The sequence below is a fragment of the Nematolebias whitei genome, chromosome 4, assembly GCF_014905685.2.
Source record: "Nematolebias whitei isolate Nwh7 chromosome 4, NemWhi1, whole genome shotgun sequence".
Taxonomy (NCBI): Eukaryota; Metazoa; Chordata; class Actinopteri; order Cyprinodontiformes; family Rivulidae; genus Nematolebias; species Nematolebias whitei.
Window position 1 is genome coordinate 17271753 of NC_056501.1, and position 18700 is coordinate 17290452.

General features: G+C 43.4%; 2 protein-coding genes across 2 annotated transcripts; one reads left to right on the top strand and one right to left on the bottom strand.

Moving 5' to 3' along the window:
* The first annotated feature begins 1657 nt into the window (after positions 1-1657).
* si:ch211-168f7.5 lies at positions 1658-14383 on the top strand. Its single transcript, XM_037675527.1, has 4 exons — positions 1658-2058; positions 9062-9281; positions 9856-10083; positions 11391-14383. Exons 1-4 carry the CDS (start codon positions 1831-1833, stop codon positions 13928-13930), a joined length of 3216 nt encoding a protein of 1071 aa, XP_037531455.1. The 5' UTR covers positions 1658-1830; the 3' UTR covers positions 13931-14383.
* Positions 14384-14400: 17 nt separating this feature from the next.
* ttc9c (tetratricopeptide repeat domain 9C) lies at positions 14401-18087 on the bottom strand. Its single transcript, XM_037675254.1, has 4 exons — positions 17852-18087; positions 16922-17276; positions 16617-16799; positions 14401-15458 (listed from the first exon to the last, which is right to left on the bottom strand). Exons 2-4 carry the CDS (start codon positions 17271-17273, stop codon positions 15301-15303), a joined length of 693 nt encoding a protein of 230 aa, XP_037531182.1. The 5' UTR covers positions 17274-17276; positions 17852-18087; the 3' UTR covers positions 14401-15300.
* Positions 18088-18700: the final 613 nt, after the last annotated feature.

Here is an 18700-nt window from a genome sequence, read left to right on the forward strand (position 1 = left end):
CAGAATCATTTTCCTCAGCGAAGAATTAGGACGACTTTGAACATCCCATCAACTACAGTTGGTGATATCATTAAACAGAAATGTATGCATTAAACAACAACAAAACAAAAATTAATTCATCCATTCAACCTTTACTTAGACAGGTTTATCCCATTGACCCTTGGGGACTCATTTACAAGAGAGACCTGATTTTAACAAAGAGTGATGACAACAGTGAATAACAACGACAACAATAGACAGTCATAAAAAAGGCATACAATTTTATTTATTTATTTTTAACAAATTACAATAAAATGGCAACCAAAAGGAAAAAGTTGTGAAAAAAAAAAAAAACAGCTAGATTATAAGGCGGTGCAGAAAACTAAAAACAGGAACATGTCTGCATTTTTTTTTTTTTCAGAAACTTAACAGATGTTCAGATGTTTGAAGCCACTTAGAGAGGTCACGGTCGAGAGCTTCAGATCTTTTTGCAAGATATTCCAGGAAACAGGAGTGGAGCAGGAGAAGGCCCTTTTGCCTAGTTCAGTCTGCACTGATGGGACATTGTATGTAATAATGTCCTGAGAGCGCACGCTGTAGCTGCACTCACGCAGAGACATGTAGGAGGAGATGTATGAAGGCAGCAGACCAAGAAGTGATTTAAAGATGAAAATGTACCAACATCTCCTTATAAGAATAAAACAGCATTTTCACGCTTCATAAACCGGTAAACACTGGCACTACCAGTATGCTTGTATTTGTCTTCCAGCTGGACGTTTGGGGAGTTTTTTTTTTTTTTTACTTCTAACCTACAAAGCCCTCAACAACCTATCTTATATTACAGACCTTATTGTTCCATATTTTCCTAAAAGAGCACTTCGCTCTCAGCCTGCAGGCTTACTTGCGGTTCCTAGAGTTTCCAAGAGCAGAATGGGAGGCAACACTTTCAGTTCTCAGGCTCCTCTCTTGTGGAACCAACTTCCAGTTTCTGTCCATAAGGTTGACACGTCCAGTTTAAAGACTGGGCTTAAGACTTTCCTTTTTGATAAATCCTATAGTTAGGGTTGGCTTGTTATGCTGCCATAGACTTAGACTACTGGAGGACAATTTGACCTCATTTCCTAAAATAAATCGTTTTCATTTGATATTATTTATATCTCAACATGTATTGAGTTCCTCCTTCCAGTTCCTCTCAAACCCAGCCGGCCGAAGCAGACGGTTGCTTGTCCTGAACCTGGTTCTGCTGGAGGTTTCTTCCTCGTGAGGGAGTTTTTCCTTTCCACTGTCGCCTTTAAGCTTGCAATGAGTCTGCGATGAAGCTAAACTCAAAGCAGTCTGCTCTTTAGATAATTAATGTTATTAATTTACTTTTCATATATATGAATGTTTCTGTTCAGTGCCCTGACTTGTGTTGTGACTTGTCACTATATAAATAAATTGAATCGAATTTTTCCACACGTCCATTCGAATATTTCGTCCGTCCAATCAGTGTGCATGTCCGGCGCAGAGGCCCCGCCCCTGGACCCAGAGGCTCCGCCCCACGCCTCCTGCTCGCACATGTATCCTCCTCATTGTCTCATTAGGGACGCAGGACACGGAGTCCAACAGCCAGGACTGAGTGATGGGTCCATCAGGGACAGAAAAAGACGAGCATGTCGGAAAATCACGCCAGGGTTGATGTGAGGAGCGGGTTGTTGAGGTTTCCGCAGTCCACCGGTGGGTTTCTTCATCCTGCATGGCTCCGACCCGCGCACTAATTCAATCTAACATGCGCACATCTCTCCGTCGGACGTAGCCCGGTTCACCTCCCTCACCCGCAGCACGGTAACCGAACCGCGGTCCACAGAGGAGATGGCCGCCCGTCGCGGCTGCGTGAACTCGCTGTGGTCGGGAACAGAGCGCGTCCGCATCGGGGAGCGCCTCAAAGCCACGCTGGCCGGGGTGCTGGAGCTGGAGGTGCTCCGGCGGAGGCATCTGGAGATGGTGGGAGCCGCGCTGGTGGACCGAGCCGACCCGGAGGAGAAGGAGGAGGAGGAGGAGGGTAGCGGGAGCCGCTCTGCGCCATCCCGCAGGCAACAGGTCAGTCAGCGCGGCTCGACATGACGGGATTATTAAACATGAATGGTTCTGATCCGCCAACAAGCCGGGTCCCTCTGTGCAGATGGCGGGGTTTAAACTGGGCCATCCGAGCCTGCGGTCCGGGGTTCAGCAGCAATCACATGGAGCAAATGTCATTTAGGTCAGAGGACCAGAACCAACTCCATGGTTGAAGGTTATCCAGGTGCAGGTGACCCACCAGAACTCTGCTGCACTAAAGACACTTCAGCACTTTGTGTGCTTTCAGGTGGTTCCAGTGGTGAGAAGGTCCAACAGCGACCTTTTGGTTGTAAACACACAAGATCACCAGTTTCAAAAAAACTTGGTCCTGACTGGACAAAGACTGAGGATGATTTGGGGGATAGTGGGCAGACATGTAAGAGAGCAGAATGTGGCCTGGTCCAGTCCTGAGACCCGGACACTAAAGGCTGTAGCTGTTTGTAACATAAATCTGAACTCCCAGTCTTCAGGATTTAAAACCAATGGTTACATTTCTGTTAGTACTACTTCCTAAATTCTTAAATCAAGTGTCAAACTGAAGGTCCGCGGGCCAGATACGGCCCTTGTTACTATTTTTCCGGTCCCTGCAAGATAATATTCTGAAAGTCTCACAACAGATCCTTCAGTGTGGCAACAAAACTGAACCTTGTTGGCATTTTATTAGTCAACTTAGAAGATGAAGAAATTTAACTTTGATTTTTTTCTTCAGTATTTTGATTTTTTTGTGGAAAAGGGAAAGAACAAACAAGTGACACCAACCAAACTCCTGCTGATCTTAAAAAAGATTTTTATTCAAGGATTTTGTTTTTAAAATCTGATTGAATGCAAAGTGATATCATTTATTGGATCAATGCTAATGATGAGTCTTTGATCATCAGTTATAGTTGTATTAAATATGATTAGAAGAAGAAGACCATAGGAATAACTTGGCATGTTACATAATTTTAAATAAATTACATATTGACCAAATTTTACTCTCAGATTGAACCAAGTTTATTTTATAGTAAATATTGGACTGCTGTTTAGACGAAAGGAATTTAAATTTAAAAATTTTTCTAAAACACTGTAAGCTTATGGAATGTTGCGGTTAGCTTTAGGAAACATTTAATTTTTCCTCTCTAGGGCTCCAATTTCAATAGTTTTTAATACACATCAGTATTTTTGGGAAACTGTTTCATCAGTAAAACACGACTTTTAGAACAACTCGTTCTATTTTTAAGCTAAAATGAATGAATAAAAAATGAAAGCATTGCAGGTCGGTCGTTGACGCTTATGTGACCAGCTGTTTTCTTTTTACCAACATAATCCATAAAACATAAAATAAAACTTTTCCAGTCGAGCTGCAGCACTAATATCCTGTCAAGCTGTTCATGCAGCACATCAGTTTATTGTGGATTATCTCAGGATTATCTCCAGATCAGCAATACAAGTCTGCATTGTGTTCAATATTATTCTTCTTTTATTGTTTTTATTTTAGATATGAAGCCACTGCCGGCTGCATTATGTAACATTTCATTGTTATTCTGAGCATTTTAATACTTCGTCACTTGAACAAACTGTGAGGTGCATTAGTCAGCGGGCTGCAGCACACTGATACCCACATTTAAATCCGGCTCATATCACCTTTTGTAAAACTGCATATTTATCTGCCAAAATAAAATCAAATCATAACAGTGAATGTTCTTTAGCACAAACCAGAGAACACTTGAATTGTTTTTTTTTAAAATATTCCTGCAAGGACAGAAATCATCGCAGTCCAATCTGCACAGAAGCTCGTCTCCTTATGCGCTGCCGTCCTCGCCACCCACCAGCCCACATCTCCTCTGTAGCCCCCGCCCCCCTCCCGCGGAGTTGAGAGATGCTGCGGGGAGGCCGAGCAGCAATGTTCATTCTCACCTCTGAAGGGGGGTGCTGCCGGTTGGAGCAGAGCGGGCTCGCTGCCCTTTGCCCCCCACCGGCCCCCACCAACACACATTTGCATGAACAGAAGCTGGAAAAATAGCAGTTGCTGTTGCAACTTATTTAATAACTGGTGGAGCTGCAGAACGAGGGCAGAAATGAATATTTCAGCGCCTTTGTCATTAAAATCAAATGAAATTGGTCAGCATCATACCTGTACAGTTTTCAGCTATTCGATTTGCTGCAGCTTCAGCACACCTTGCAGTTTTTAAAACATTATTTATTTTCTGATTATGACTTATTTGTTCAAATCTGCTGCAGTTTTGGAGGCAGAAAATTGCATTGATCTTTTGAGTACAGTACATCGATTTTGTACCGACTAGAAAAGAAGTAGTCAGCGACTCTTCGCCTTCAAAATGGATGTCAAGGCCACGCCGGTGGAATCCTCACTGCTGCCGTTCTGCGTGCAAAAATAAAAAGCGTCCCCTGGGAAAGTAACGGAGGAAAGGCGTGGGAGAAGCAGGAAGTGTACGCCGCAGAGCATTTTTTTTTAAATTCACACTGAAAAAAGTACTGTAAAAGGTAATATTTAGAGTTTACTTGGTTGTATTTTTGATGAGGGTGGCACAGTGGTTGATAGAGCTACTGCCTCTCAGCGAGAAGGTCGCCTGATCGAATCCCTGCCAGGGACCATTCTGGGTGGAGTTTGCATGCTCTCTCCGTGCATGCGTGGGTTTTCTCTGGGTACTCCAGTTTCCTCCCGTAGACCAAAAACGTGCATGTTAGGCTGATTGGTAACTTTAAATTGTCTCTAGGTCAGGGCTATTCAACTGGTGGCTCACGAGCCATTTCCGGCCCGTGGGTGGCTTCAATCTAGCTCACCAGTGACTTCATTAAAAATATATATATATTTTTTTCTTTTTTGGGGGTGAGGGTTCTGGGTGTTTGGGTTCTGCTAATTGCATTTATGGTTCAATACAATAAAATAAACACATTTAAAAGGTAACAGATCATTGTAAAACTTGGTTTATTTACAGTGACTTTAATCGCTGGATGTCCGGCCGCTTAGCTGCTGGCTTTCTGAAACTGTGCCCCCATGAGCAGTTCTGTTGAATAGCCCTGCCCTAGGTGAAAGCATGAATGTTAGCTTGTCTCGTTTGTCTCTATGCATCTGTGTGATGGACTTGTGACCTGTCCAGGATGTCCCCTGTCTCTCATACAGTGACTGCTGGACTACTGGGACCCTCACAACCCAGAAAGGAAGGTGTGTGTTACTGTGGGCAACCTGCACCCATGTTCTTGTTCTTAAATCAGCTGCACCACAGCGTTCTGCTCAGGAGTCTACAGTGCAGTCCAAGATGGAGACGATTTTGTGTCTTGTGGTCCCTGAGTGATACAATATCCAAATATTGAACACAGCTAGTCTGCTGAGGGGGGGCGGTGGACCTTAGCAGTTGGTAAAGATGATGAAATCTACATCGCAGGCAAAAGTGGATATAAAGCAAGCTAAGGGGAGTATGGTGTGGGTGGAGGTGCACAACTTAGGATACAGTTTTGCAAAAGCTATGACTTTTAAAAACTGACTGCACAAAATGTGGCTGCACGGCTTGCTGGTCGCAAACTCAGAATTCAGTGAGACTAAAGCTGAAAATTTGCCTGATGTCTCACAACTATGAATCGTGAAAGAGTCTCCCAACAGTTGAAGCCCCGACAGAAACTGGCTTTAGGTCCTTTAGTTCTTGATTCAGACGAGGTTAAACTCTATTGTTCCAAACTCGGGCTATTTAAAGCAGGGGTTCCCAGCCCTGGTCCTTGAGGAATGCCATCCTGCATGTTTTAGTTGTTCCTCTGCTCTGACACACCTGATTTTAATAAATGGGTGATTTACAGGCTTCTGTAAAACACGAGGAAGTAATTAAATCACTGAATCAGGTGTGTTGGAGCAGGGAAACAACTAAAACATGCAGGATGGTGTTCCTCAGGGACCAGAGTTGGGAACCACTGATTTAAAGAGCAATCTACAACAGCATGTAAGTTATTAGTGGTAATTGTTATACCCTTTGTGTGGAACCCCATTTTAAAAGATGTGAAGTGTCTTAAACGAATCAGTGATGAAGATAATTGTCAGATAAAGTCATAATAATGTATCCTCTGTGTTGTGTGTGCGCTCCTTTTTAACTGTGTGTCTTGTAATGGAGAGCATCCCCTTACATGGAGGGGCCATTACCCTAAATGGTGAAGTGAGACAGCTTTTGTCCCCCTTTTCCTTTTTTTTGGGAAGGGGGGGCTCAGGTTCTCTGTCTGAGCTCACAGAAAAAGTCTGTAACGTTGATACTCGCATCTTCTCCAGTGAAACAGCCGTCTGAGTGTTTAGGAAAAGCCGGAGCCCATCACTCTGGTCGTCCGCTGGAAATGAAGATGCACAGCGTGGGCTGTCTTTAAATTCTAATCCAGCATTAATAATGCATGAAACAATAAATAGCGTGCTGTGAGGAAGCAGCCAGTTCTCCTCGCAGAACCATCGCCGCCTGCCTCCGAGCTCATTATTCTGCCGCTTCCATTTGTCTCGCTGATGACATCATGCACCTTTTAAGAGGTGTGTTGCTCGTGCAGCTGCGATCGCTGTAGCATCATTATCCAATCGACCTGTACATTCGCTCCACATTGCTCCAAAGGGGGCTACCCACCCCCCATATGGAGGAATATCATATTACAGAGCTGAGCAGACTTCCACTCTCATTTCTGTCTGCCTCATGCTCTCTTCGTGGTGTCATTATATTCTGTAATGTGCAATGCTTTATCATGACAAATGGCAGATGTGTGCAGATGTTTAGGTGTACAGGTTTGGAAAACTTGAGCCAAAATGTTCATTTATGTGTTTTTAATGGCAAAAAGTCACATTTACATTGAAATGTGTGTGTTCAGGTTGAAAATGAGTTAAATATTTTGCCTGTTCTGTGTGGGAGGAGAAGCGAGGAGTTGAGCTAGTAGCTATGGTGAGTGGGGGGAGCAGGCTCTAAGGATATTACAGAAGTGGGTGGGGGGGATTATTTGTGGAGGAGGTAGGGGTCCTTCAAGATGCCCTTCTCTCTCACCCGGCAACCGCTTATTCTCTCCCTCCACTTGCTTTCACTCTCAGTGACTCACTCTTTTTGTTGGTCCCTCACACTCGTTTCGGTCACCCACTCAGCCACGACTCACAGGGAAAAGAAAAAAAAACAACAACACTGCTGATAACGCTGACGGGAAGGGAGTGAGGGCTGGTGGGGGGAGGTGGTGGGGGGGTGGGTTAACCAAAGATAGGTCAAAGTCTAAAATTCTTTCACCCACTTTTCCCTTCCTCCTCCCCCTCCTCTCCTTCCCTTCTGTCACTCCGGCTGCTCTTTGTTACATCATCTGTCCTCTCCTATTCTCTTCAGGGACACCCCCCCGCCATCACCCCCAGCAGTGACTCACTACCTGTATTGTTTCTTCAGTAACAAGAGGATTGATCAGAGCCGCTCAGTGTTTCTGTTGTCTGGGCTTGATCAGACTCATCCCAGGAGGGGAGGGGACGCGGGGGGGGGGGGGGGGGGCCCGGAGTCTCCCGGGGGGGGGGGGGGGGGGGGGGGGGGGGGGGTCCTGACTGGTATCCTAGAGGGAATGGGTGGGGGGACTATGAGAAATGGAGGAAGGGAGGAGAAACTGTAGTGAAACGAGGCAGTTTGTTTGTGCACGGGTCATCATTCCTGTTTGTTCTGGTGAGACTGGAGTGATGTCATCGGAGCATGTGCCTGGTGAACGATGGCGGTCAGATGTGTCGTTCACAACATGCAGCGGCTTGAACTGAGTTTTTAAAGCCGCGGTAATTTCATTTTAACCCATAATTATTCTGCCTTTTTTCCCCCTTTGGGCACTTTGCAGTAAAGCACAGGCCGGCTGTAGTCCTGTTGCATCAGGATCAGCTCATTATGGAGAGCTGTTGTGTTATAGTAGCTAAAAGAAACTTGTAGTTAAGAATGAATCTTTAACGTTTCTTTCTGTAAAGACGCTTCGGCTTTGCTTTAAATGTTCATATTTCAGGCCTCCACATAGAAAACAAAAAGCCAAAGTTTGGTCAGTTGACAAAAAAAAGAAAAGTTTTAGTGGACATCCAACAATGTTGAGTCAGGTCATCTGGACGCTTCGCCCTCCATCCGGAACGCTTCATCAGTCTGAGGAAACACCAAACAAAACTGATTTTCTCCCTGCTTACTCCAAAGTGGAACCCCCCCCCCCCCCCCCCCCCAAGTTATGTTGGTGCTAAGATGGCCTCTGGGATACGCCCTCTTCTCCGGTGCCCGCCCTCTCCCTCGTCGACAGTCTTGTCAAACTGGTTCAAAACGCCAAAGTCCATGTTCAATAATCCAGGTATAAAATCCAACAATGTTGAGTCAGGCCATCTGAACGTTTTTTTTTTTTTTTTTGTGCCGAGACCTTTCGCCCTCTATCCAGAAGACTTCGTCAGTCTCAGGAAAAGAATGAAATGAAGACTTCTGGATGGAAGGCAAAACATCTCGGCACACACACACAAAAACGTTCTGACCCAACATTGTTGGATTGTATACCTAGATTATTGAGCATGGACTTTGGTTTTAGCTGACATGTTTGTCACTAAACAGGTTTGTTAGCAAAATATCTCAACTGACTGAACGGAATTTGCTGAACCCCTCAGCAAAAAGTCACTGGATGAACATCTACTGAATGATGTCCTTTCCGAGTCGACCTGATCTGCGATGGCTACTACAACTGAGTGAGCTTAGCAAACACAAAAATGGTTTTAACTCAATCAGTTTTACAGACGTCGAGCTAAAACCGGGAGTGGAAGTAGCCGAAAGTCATCAACTTATAATCTTAGCGATCGCACTGGATCTTTGTAAAAAAAAATGTTCTCATGCAAGATTTGAGAAGTGCATCCCCGTTCACTTCAGTCATAAAATGTATTTTAACAGGCAATGTGTTTTTCCTCCAACTCTCCACTCATTTCTGGAAATTGTGTATTCGTTGACATCTACATTTTTTTCCACCCCCGTTGCTCAGCTCTGATCTCATACGGTTGTGTTTTCAGGCTCCCTCTCCCACGAACACATCGGGCTCTCCCTGTCAGAGCAGCCCCGAGGACTGCGGCAGGAACTCGGGGGATGTGACAGTCCAGTCCTCTTCAAGCAGGGGGAGTAACTCGCGCTGGTCCACTCTCTCCTGGGACGCTCCTTCCGAGCTGCTCTCCCCTCCGACTCCAGACCCCGGTGGTACCGTACCCCCGGACGGCGACTCCAGACCCAGTTCGGGTAAATACGCACCTAAACACTCGCTGTCAGCAGCTGAAATGGCTGATATGTGTGATAAGAGCACTGACTTGTACAACACTTGGTCACCTTTAGAGATTTCTCATTAAACATTAACCACAATCTTTTTTACGTTTATTTACCTGAACTTTGAGTGACTTGGCCCTGACTGATAATTGCTGATGAAATCTTGCAATTTTTTTTTTTTTGTATCCATTTATCAAATGTTCTCTATTTAGGCCTTCATACACAAATGCATTTTCAACATAATTTTCTTATTAAATTAAACCAAAAGCTGAAGTCAAACTTTAATTTTACTGATGGAGCAAACGTTCAGTGTTTGGATTGAAGGTGATGAAGCACCGTGACAACCTTCTTGTGGAATTTTAATGAAGTTTGAGTTTCTGTAGGTGATGTCTTGTTTCTGTTTAACTTACTTTTACAGTCCTTTTTAACTTCTCATTTATTCATAGACAGCCATCATAAATTCCTCTTTTAGGAGCTCAAGTCTGGCTCTGTTTAAAGTCATTAATTTGTTACATACAGCCACAGATCGACTGATCTTTCTCTCTTCAAGGTTTCTATTCGGTGAGTGGGAGCTCTCTGTCAGACTCGTGTTACTCCGTGTCCAGCGATGCCACTCATGGAGGACCCCTGCCACCTGCCCGACCCCCCAAGCTGTGGGAACAGGGTCCTGTGTCTGCTGACAACACTGACATCCTGTGGTCAGAGGAGGCTGTGCAGCTGCCTGAACCTAACAGTCAAGATGAGGCTGAACCAGCAGAAGAACCAGAACCAGGTTCAGGTGAGATGACTGGTACACGTGTTCCAGTTTCATTCATGTCTTTGGGAAATCTTTGTTTTTTTTTGTCCCAGCTGAAGTATGTATAAACAATAAAAATATGTTAGGTTACAGTATTCTTCAATTTGTGAGCACAAGTGATAAATAAAGAAGATTTAGTTGAGATTCAGGTGAGTAGAGATTAACATTTAAGTAAAAATGGGTAACCTTACCCCCCCCCCCCCAGAGGACTATAATGACTTGGTTGAATCAAAAATGAGCCACAGATTAATTTAGACCAGGGGTTCCCAAACTTTTCCATGCCGTGACCCCCCAAACAGCATTAGCTTCTGGTTGAGGCCCCCCCCCTCACAAACCCACAAACAATGCTACAAAATGTCAAGAAACATCAACTTTTAGAATGTTTCAACTTTTATTCACTATATTCAATTAATTATTACAGCTGCTGAGCATAAAAATGTTATTAACTAACATGTTTTAAACACTGTTTTATATTCTCACTGGAAAAAACAACTTTTCAACAAACTGTTGACCAGAAGAACAAAACAAAAGAAATCTAACCTCTCTCTCAAGTGTGTTGGTCTGGAAATGACACATACAGATTGCCCTAGTGTGCATTTTTATTATTATTATTACTATTTTTTATTTATTTTTTTATCTTCTTTTCTCCAGCTTTCTGGGGGCAGCTCCCACTTTGAAAAATGCTGCTTTAGACCGTGAGCACAATGTGATTATCTTTACTATCATAACAACTCAGAGAAAGGTTGCATTGGTTTGCTTCTATAGCTTTTGTTCTTTTTTGGCAATAAATTTGTAACAAAGTAATACTTGGCTGAAAACCTATTTCTGTGTTGCCTTCTGGGAACACAGCAGTAAACATCTTGTCCATCTCTATTACATACTGTCTAAAACCTGACACTTGAGGCAAAATATTTAGATGTCAGCTCATAAAATATGTATTTAAAAAAAAAAAAATTTTCTCTTGAATCTGAGTCTAATTTCAAAACATTAAGATCTAGACATTCCAAGATGTTCAGAGTTTTTTTTCCCCAACATTAAAAAGATACTCATTTTTATAGATTTAAATTAAAGTTTTGTTTTGACTGAAAACTTCAAGGGTCGTATAGATTAGAGACTCTCAAACTGTATTTTGCTCATGTGTGATAAACAGCCTCACTCTCTTAGATGAGAGGCCCTGAGGAAAAGAAGTAGTCCAGTTACACATAGAACTTGGATGAGCTGCATGACCTAAAATCTAGATAAACTCAAAAATAACTTTATATGTGATTTTGTCTCTTGTTTTATCCCAGGGGACCTGGATGCCACTGGTTTGAGCTTTCTGTCAGATCTCTGCACAGTCCTAGGTGACTCCTTGATTTCTTCCGTCATGCCACTCCTTAGCACCGTTTCTCCCGCCTCCCACCATTCAAAGCTCCAACTGGACCCCGGCTACTGCACAGACCTGGTATCCCGTCGTACCAAAGAGGTGTATTCGTACCCGAGCCCACTCCATGCTGTTGCTCTCCAGAGCCCCCTTTTCACCTCCCAGAACCAAGAGCTGTCAACCTCTACAACGCCTGAGGAAATGGATCACGACGAGCCGATAGATACCAACTTTAATACGGCTGTTACTCTCCAAGCTAAACAGCCTCCCACTCTGGCCTCCGTCACCCATTTGGAGCAGTACATTTCTAAGCTGGCTCAACGGCACCACAGTCGTATGAACTCGTCCACCTCTGATCTCACTTCAGCTGCCACTCCTGGTCCAGTCCCGCACAAAGGTCTTTGTACCCCTGGCAAAAGCCATGGCTCCACCCAATCGCTGTCTGCCTTTGAAAGCCATAGTTCACCCTCCACCCTGCCGGGGGGCAGCATCACACCCTCCAAGTCACTGTTGGGGAACTCGTCCAGGGTCAGCCTCAACGCCATGGGGAAAAAAGGAACCAGGAATTCAATCAACCTGGGTAACCTTCCTTCAGCGACTGGTGAGGACCTGAGCATAAACCTGCATCTCAACCTCAACTTGAACCTGACCCCTGGATTGAATTCTAGCCGTGGGTTGGCGGACAACCCCAAAAACGGCAGCTGTGGAGCTCCAAGGGGCAACTTTTCTAATACTTCAACTGCCTCTGCCTCTTCACTTTCTTCTGTTGCTCCCGCTCCCGGACTGAGGTCTCGTTCTCGGATTTCAACTTGTCCAAGCAGCCTCAGCCACCGCAGTTCCCTGGAGGTCCCGTCTGGTTCGGGAGCCAGTTCTGCTTTTAGATCGTCCGCCTTCTGTCGCTCGTTAGACTGGAGCAGCGGTGGCGCGCCGCCCGAGACTGGACAATCGACATTTACTTTAACTACCGGATCAGCTCCTGGGTCTCAGCGCAGCAGCTTGATCCAAGAATCTAGCTCTGGTTCCAAACTAAGTGAAGACTCCCCCATGGTGGAGGAGATATCCCGCCTTTCTGGTCTATCCAGGGCAGTGGTGGTTGGGCTGATGGAGCAGGGGGTGGAGCTGGATATTGACTGTTTTCAAACAGATCCTGCAGGTGAGATGAGAGGCCACAGTAAAAGTCACCTAACAGCCCAAAAGGATCCATCCCATGACTATACCAGACTGACAGAGGTGAGTCCTCAGAGACCAATACAGCTCTCTCTAAGTGTCACCCATTCTCCCCAGTCTCAGTCCAGCCTCACCCCTCCTCTTTCACACTCCAGCAGCCCCATCCACCCGTACCAGTCCATCCATATTCCGTCTTCACACTACGCCTCATACGGCCACTACCAGCATATTCCTTCTCCATCAGAGCTCCCTTCCTCTACAGCTTCCTCCCCGGCTTTACACCCCACCCCAAGGGCTCACTCCCCACCACGCCCTCTCCAGCCATCCCCGCTGGGCGCAACCCCCCTCTCCGTTTTTCGACGAGATTCACCCTTCCAGTGCTCTTTGCCCCACACAAACACGAGAACCTCACCTTTGGAGCATGGAGGCATCCAACCGAGAAGCGGATCGCTTCGGCACAGTGGGGGAGGAAGTGAAGGGGGCAAGAGTTGGAAGAAGGTGGAAGGAGAGGGTCTTTACAGAGGAAAACACGCCTCCCATAGGTTGGTCAGGGCTGCTACTGTTAGCAGCTATGCCAAGAGGGAGAACTACAGCTCTGTTTGGGCTGAGGAAGAGGAGAATGAACGAGTTGCAGCCCAAACCCCCAAAAAGTCTTCCAGCAAGCTTTGGAAGGGCTTTGAAGGACACATATGGAACAAGGACTCTGTAAGTGAAAAGGAGGAGTTGGACAGAGCTGAATATGGGTACGGCTGGAGTAGAGGCAACATTGGAACTTGGAGGAGGGAGGCCCGAAGGGTGAAGGCAACATACAGCAGTGTTGACAAAAAGCCAAAAGTAGATTGCTCCCCCATTTTCTCAAGAATGAGAGAAAAGGATGAGGAGGAGAGACACAGCTCAAACTTCCGTCTTTCTAGGAGGGCACTGTTCAGGAGCGAGTCCCAGGGCTTGCTGGTGCCTCATAATCACAGAGAAGAGCCAACAAAGAGGGCGCACTGGGTTTCTTCCTTAGACGTGGCGCAGGGTGGAAGGGGGGTCAGCAAAGACGAAGGGCTCAGGCTGCTAAGAGCAAAGGAGGAAGACAAACGTCTGTCTTCCACCGCCAGCCTTTTTAACCTCTCTCGTTCTCAGAGCCTAGAGGGCAGCTGCCAGTCGCTCTCCCCTCTGTCCTCCCCGTCGTTTTCTCCTTCCCCACCTCCACAGGGGCCACTCCAGCGCTCGCGCTCTCTGAGAGATTTGGGAAAGAAGGTGTTTGGCTCGATGAGGTCTCTGAGTCTCAAACAGAGGCCATCCAAGAAGTGACACTTGTACAGTCATTGAGCATCAAAAGAGATGCATTGCCGATGTGTTGCATTCAAAACACACCAATTGTGCTTAATATTTTATTTGTTGTAAAAGGAAGTGCCATTACGGTTTAATTTTGAATCTTAAACATGCATCGAGTTAATAGTACGGCCCTAACCTGTCAGCTTCGTGTTGATTTATCACCGACAAGTTTCTTGGGCCTGTACAAAACAATGGATTTTCTTAAGAAATAATAAAGCATAGCAAGTTTTTATATTGTCTAAAAACAACACAAAATGCTTATCTAATTTCTCCAGACACATTTTCCAGCTTAACGGGAGAGCTTTGACGTTTAGTGTTGGTTTATTTAGCCAGCAAAAATGCTGGAAGGTGCTGGTTTAAAGGGGGTAGAATAAAAAAAAAAAAGACCAGTTCGTCTGTGAATAATTAAATACCTTTAAGAGCTGTAAAGAAAATAATGCAACAGAGGAAAGAGAATATTTTAACAGTTTCTTTAGAAGATATTTTTTCTTGATTTTTTTTGAGAGTGAACGCCATCTCCAAGGATCTGTCAGCTTAACATCACTTTTATGACAGAAAGCTTCATCTTATCCTACTGAATATTAACTCATTTTTGGCTATAAAAGGCTTAATTCTCTATTTGTCTAACAGTACGAATGTGAACACACCTCCCCCTCCCCCGCATGCTGCTCTGTGACTTGTCCAGTTAATATATCTAATTGTGAGAATGTAATATTCGACTTTTGGCAATACTGCCTCTGAAGTACAATCATATTGGCCAGATAATGACCAAAACCAAGCAGATACTCTTTAACTTGATATTTTGCTCAGGATTTTGAAATAACTGTTGACTTATTAAGACTTCCGAGTTGTATGAGAATAATTTGTGGCTTTTTTGTGGCTTATGAAAAATAAAGGAAGCAAATAAATAAACTTTGTCTGTGCCTGAAATACCTGCATTTTATTTTGTATTAATCACAGAGAGTTAGTAAAAACAAAAACATGGGATGCTGTGAATAATTTCAAAAAGATTTACTTGAAAACTCAAATAGCAATGTTAGTGAACAGAATTATTCAGTTATAGAGCCATTTGAATAGTGCACGAAGAGTCTTCAGCTTTTGCGAGCACAGATCACTGGACTTCATTTCCATGTTGCTAGGAAACTAACTCGTCTGTGTTCGCCTTTCTATTTTCAGCAGCAACATATTTACTGTCCTACTGACTGCTTTCCAGGAGTCTGTATGATGTACAAACATTTACTTTCCCATGTCCGCTTCAAACTCAAAGTGACAGTAACGTCAGCAATTCAAGATGTGAATGCTTCCTTGACGCTGTACAGTCTGCCTGAAGTTGAGGTTTTATTAGTTTAAACTCCATCACCTGCTGTGCTTGGTTGGTGAACTGCCTCTTCTGTGTCGTCCTTTGAGCCGGAGGTAAACATGCCTCGATACATGGCTTTCTCCTTTTGAAGCTCCTGATTTAGCTTCTCCTCTGCCCTCTGCAAGTGCTTCTTTATGCTGGCGTCTGTGACAGAAGACACAAGTTTAGTTTTGGATGCCACACTTAACGCTGCTAAAAGTTAACTTTTTCCAAACAAAAAAGGGAATCTGATGAAATGGGCTGCAAATGTTGCAAAGATTTACACAAATTAATTATTGACAGAAAATATGCAAGGTGCAAAAAAAATGGCAATGAAAAGTCACACTTGGGCCATGAAACGCTAAGATACTGTACATATAATTTTAACTCGCAGTTGAACATTCTGTCTTAAAAATAGTTAAATATATAGAGATAAATATAAATCGCCAGCCCCAAAAGACAAAAGCAAACAATGTTTTTGCCTGTGTGTGTATCTGTGTTACCCAAATATATCATGAACTACTGGACAAATTCTAGTAAGTTTTTCTGAAAGTGATCAATGCATTATCTACAAATAATTAATTTTTAGAGTCAATTCCAGATGGCTCCCATAGCTAACTGACATTAGTCAACACAAAATTACTATAATTCAGTCCATTTGAATTTTTTTGAGAAAAAAAAAACCCAACTGATTATCGCACCAAATTATGTGACAGCCAATGATTCATTCACAACACATACTTTTGAGTGGGACATCTCACAGTATATGCATGAAATATGTTTAATGGGGTTCCACAGGGCTCTATTTTAGGTCCCCTGCTTTTCTCCCTTTACCTGCTTCCTTTGGGATCAATCCTCAGAAAGCATGGGATCTTTTTTCATTGCTATGCTTATGATAGTCAGATCTATATGCCACTAAAAAAGAAAGATGCCCCCTCAGTTGGGCCACTTCTTTTGTGTCTTGAAGAGATCAAAGCCTGGATGTCCTTAAACTTTTTACATTTTAATGAAACGAAAACAGAAGTGATGGTGTTTGGTCCTAGTGGCTCCTGTGAACCTTGCCCTGTTGATCTGAGCCCTCTGACACCACATGTAAAGATAATTGTTTGTAATCTAGGTTTTAAAATGGACAGTGATTTGTCACCTCAGACAGCTGGCTAAGGTAAAGCCTAACCTCACACAACTGCAGCTGGAAACTAATCCATGCCTTCGTCACCTCTCGGTTGGATTACTGAAACACTCTTTACCTTGGAGACAGCCAGTCCTCCCTCAGACGTCTTTATTCTAACCCCACTAAAGCTTATGTCCTGGCTCTGTTCTTACCATTAGGTTGTGCTTTGCAGGCCTGGATAAGGTACTGTTTTGCAGTGTGTGGATCTCCAATTTCCAGAGTAGCTATTCCAGCTCTGTACAACGCTTTGACGTTGCCTGGTTGCCACCGCAGCACTCGCAGACTGTACTCAAGCACACGAGCGTAATCAACCTCCTGTTTCTGCAGCAAACAGGCTAAAACACACACACACAGATGTATAAAACAAACTGCAAACTAAGCAAAATATGATTAAAGTTATAGCTAATTATCACTTTTTATTTGTGAGATAAACTAACACAAAATCAAAATGATCTACCAGCTAGATTGTTGTAGCAGTCCACTTGTGTTTTTCTCAGTAAGGTGTCTTGTTCAGGTGTGAGAGGAGGTTTCTCTGGTGCGAATCCTTTCACTGATGTCATCATGTCAGCATCGAGGCTTCGCAGCACCAACAGAGCGCGATGATAACGACCGATGGCCGAGCGAGTGTTTTTCTCCCTGTAGAAAGTGTTGCCTTCTGTTTTAATTTGAACCGCTTCTTCTAGCAAAGCCCAAACCGGCTTTGCAGGAGTTCCTCTGTGTCCCGCAGAACTCGGTTTTGCTTCCATGGCTTCCTGCCTCTCCAGACCATCCTCTGCTCCAACAACCTCCATTTCTGCTGTGGCGCTCATTAGCTGTAAGGAAGAGAAATTACTTAATATATTAATTTAGAATTCAATAAAAATGTGTAATGATCTCAGAATAGACTAGTTTGAGATGTCAAAACCAGCTTGTATTAGTATCTAAACTTATTAAAAGGTACCAAAAATTTAAACCTCTCATTATTGTCATTTAGCATAAGTTGTTTTTTATATTATCACATAATGAGCTGTTAAAGCAAAAAACAAAGCTGAAGAAATGTGGAGTAAAAGCAGTATATTATTGACAAGTCCTGGTAGGTATTGTGTATGTTTGTACTAATTTTATTTGTGAACTTAAATACAAAGTGTCAGGCATATTAAAAGTAAATTTCGCTATTATACTGGAGCACTACGACGAAGTCTGTTGTTGGACAGAAATGTCACTACATCGTTGCTATGTAACGACAGGCTAAATCACTGAAGCTCCATGATGACATAAGCATAAAACTTCGCTTTCATTTCAGTAAAACAGACCACTACGTCCAACTGATTTATAGACCATTTTTATATTGCTGCATTTACAACATTATTTGATGGTGAGAGCTTTTATTCAGACTTTAAAAGCTTACCTGCAGAACATGCTAACTGTGGTGTTAGCACTGTTTAGCGAGGCCTCTGCGTTCACCAGTTGTTTTTAACTGCTTACACAATAGCACGTGATGGATAACTTCTACTGTATAGTCTCACCTGAAGCTGAGAAAAAAAGAGGATCAACGAATACAGCTATGATACCCAAATGATAGCCATATTTAGCACAGAAGCTAACTTCCTTGCTTTCTTCTTCGTGTGCTGTTAGAGTTAAGGTTGACCCACTGCCGCCCTCTATTGTCCACCGGAAGTAAATAGTTAGCTTTTCTAGCAAAATTTCTCGCAATAAAGATTTTTAAAAATTTCATTTATTAAGACTTTAAAATTCTCCATATGAAAAGCTTTAACATCATCTGAAATTCTACAACATTAAATTCGGCGATTTGTTCACGAGAGTTCCGGTTTGAAAACTTGATTTTTATTGGTCTGGAGTGATGTCATCGGGAATTCCAGACCATGACGTCAAACATTATATGAAAGGATTTACCGGTACTTTTTCAGTCAGCAGAGAAAAATGGTCTATTTTAAAAGACATCATTAGATTAAATTAGGACTATTATATGCTTTTTGTGTTACTAAGATTGTTAGATGTTTTTTTTATGGGACTTTTTTTTACACATGTCAAAATTTAAACTCTTCCCCCCTCAAAAAAAAAAAAAATAATAATAATAATCACATTTTCTTTATATTTGCACTGAAGTCTGTGCTCATTTTGGCAGCCCTGGTCTAAAATATCTTTAATGAAGTTCTTCCCAGTCAAAATGAACATTTCAGTTATCAGACCCATTATTAGAGCTATTAGACCTATTATTAGAACTATCCACAGTCAA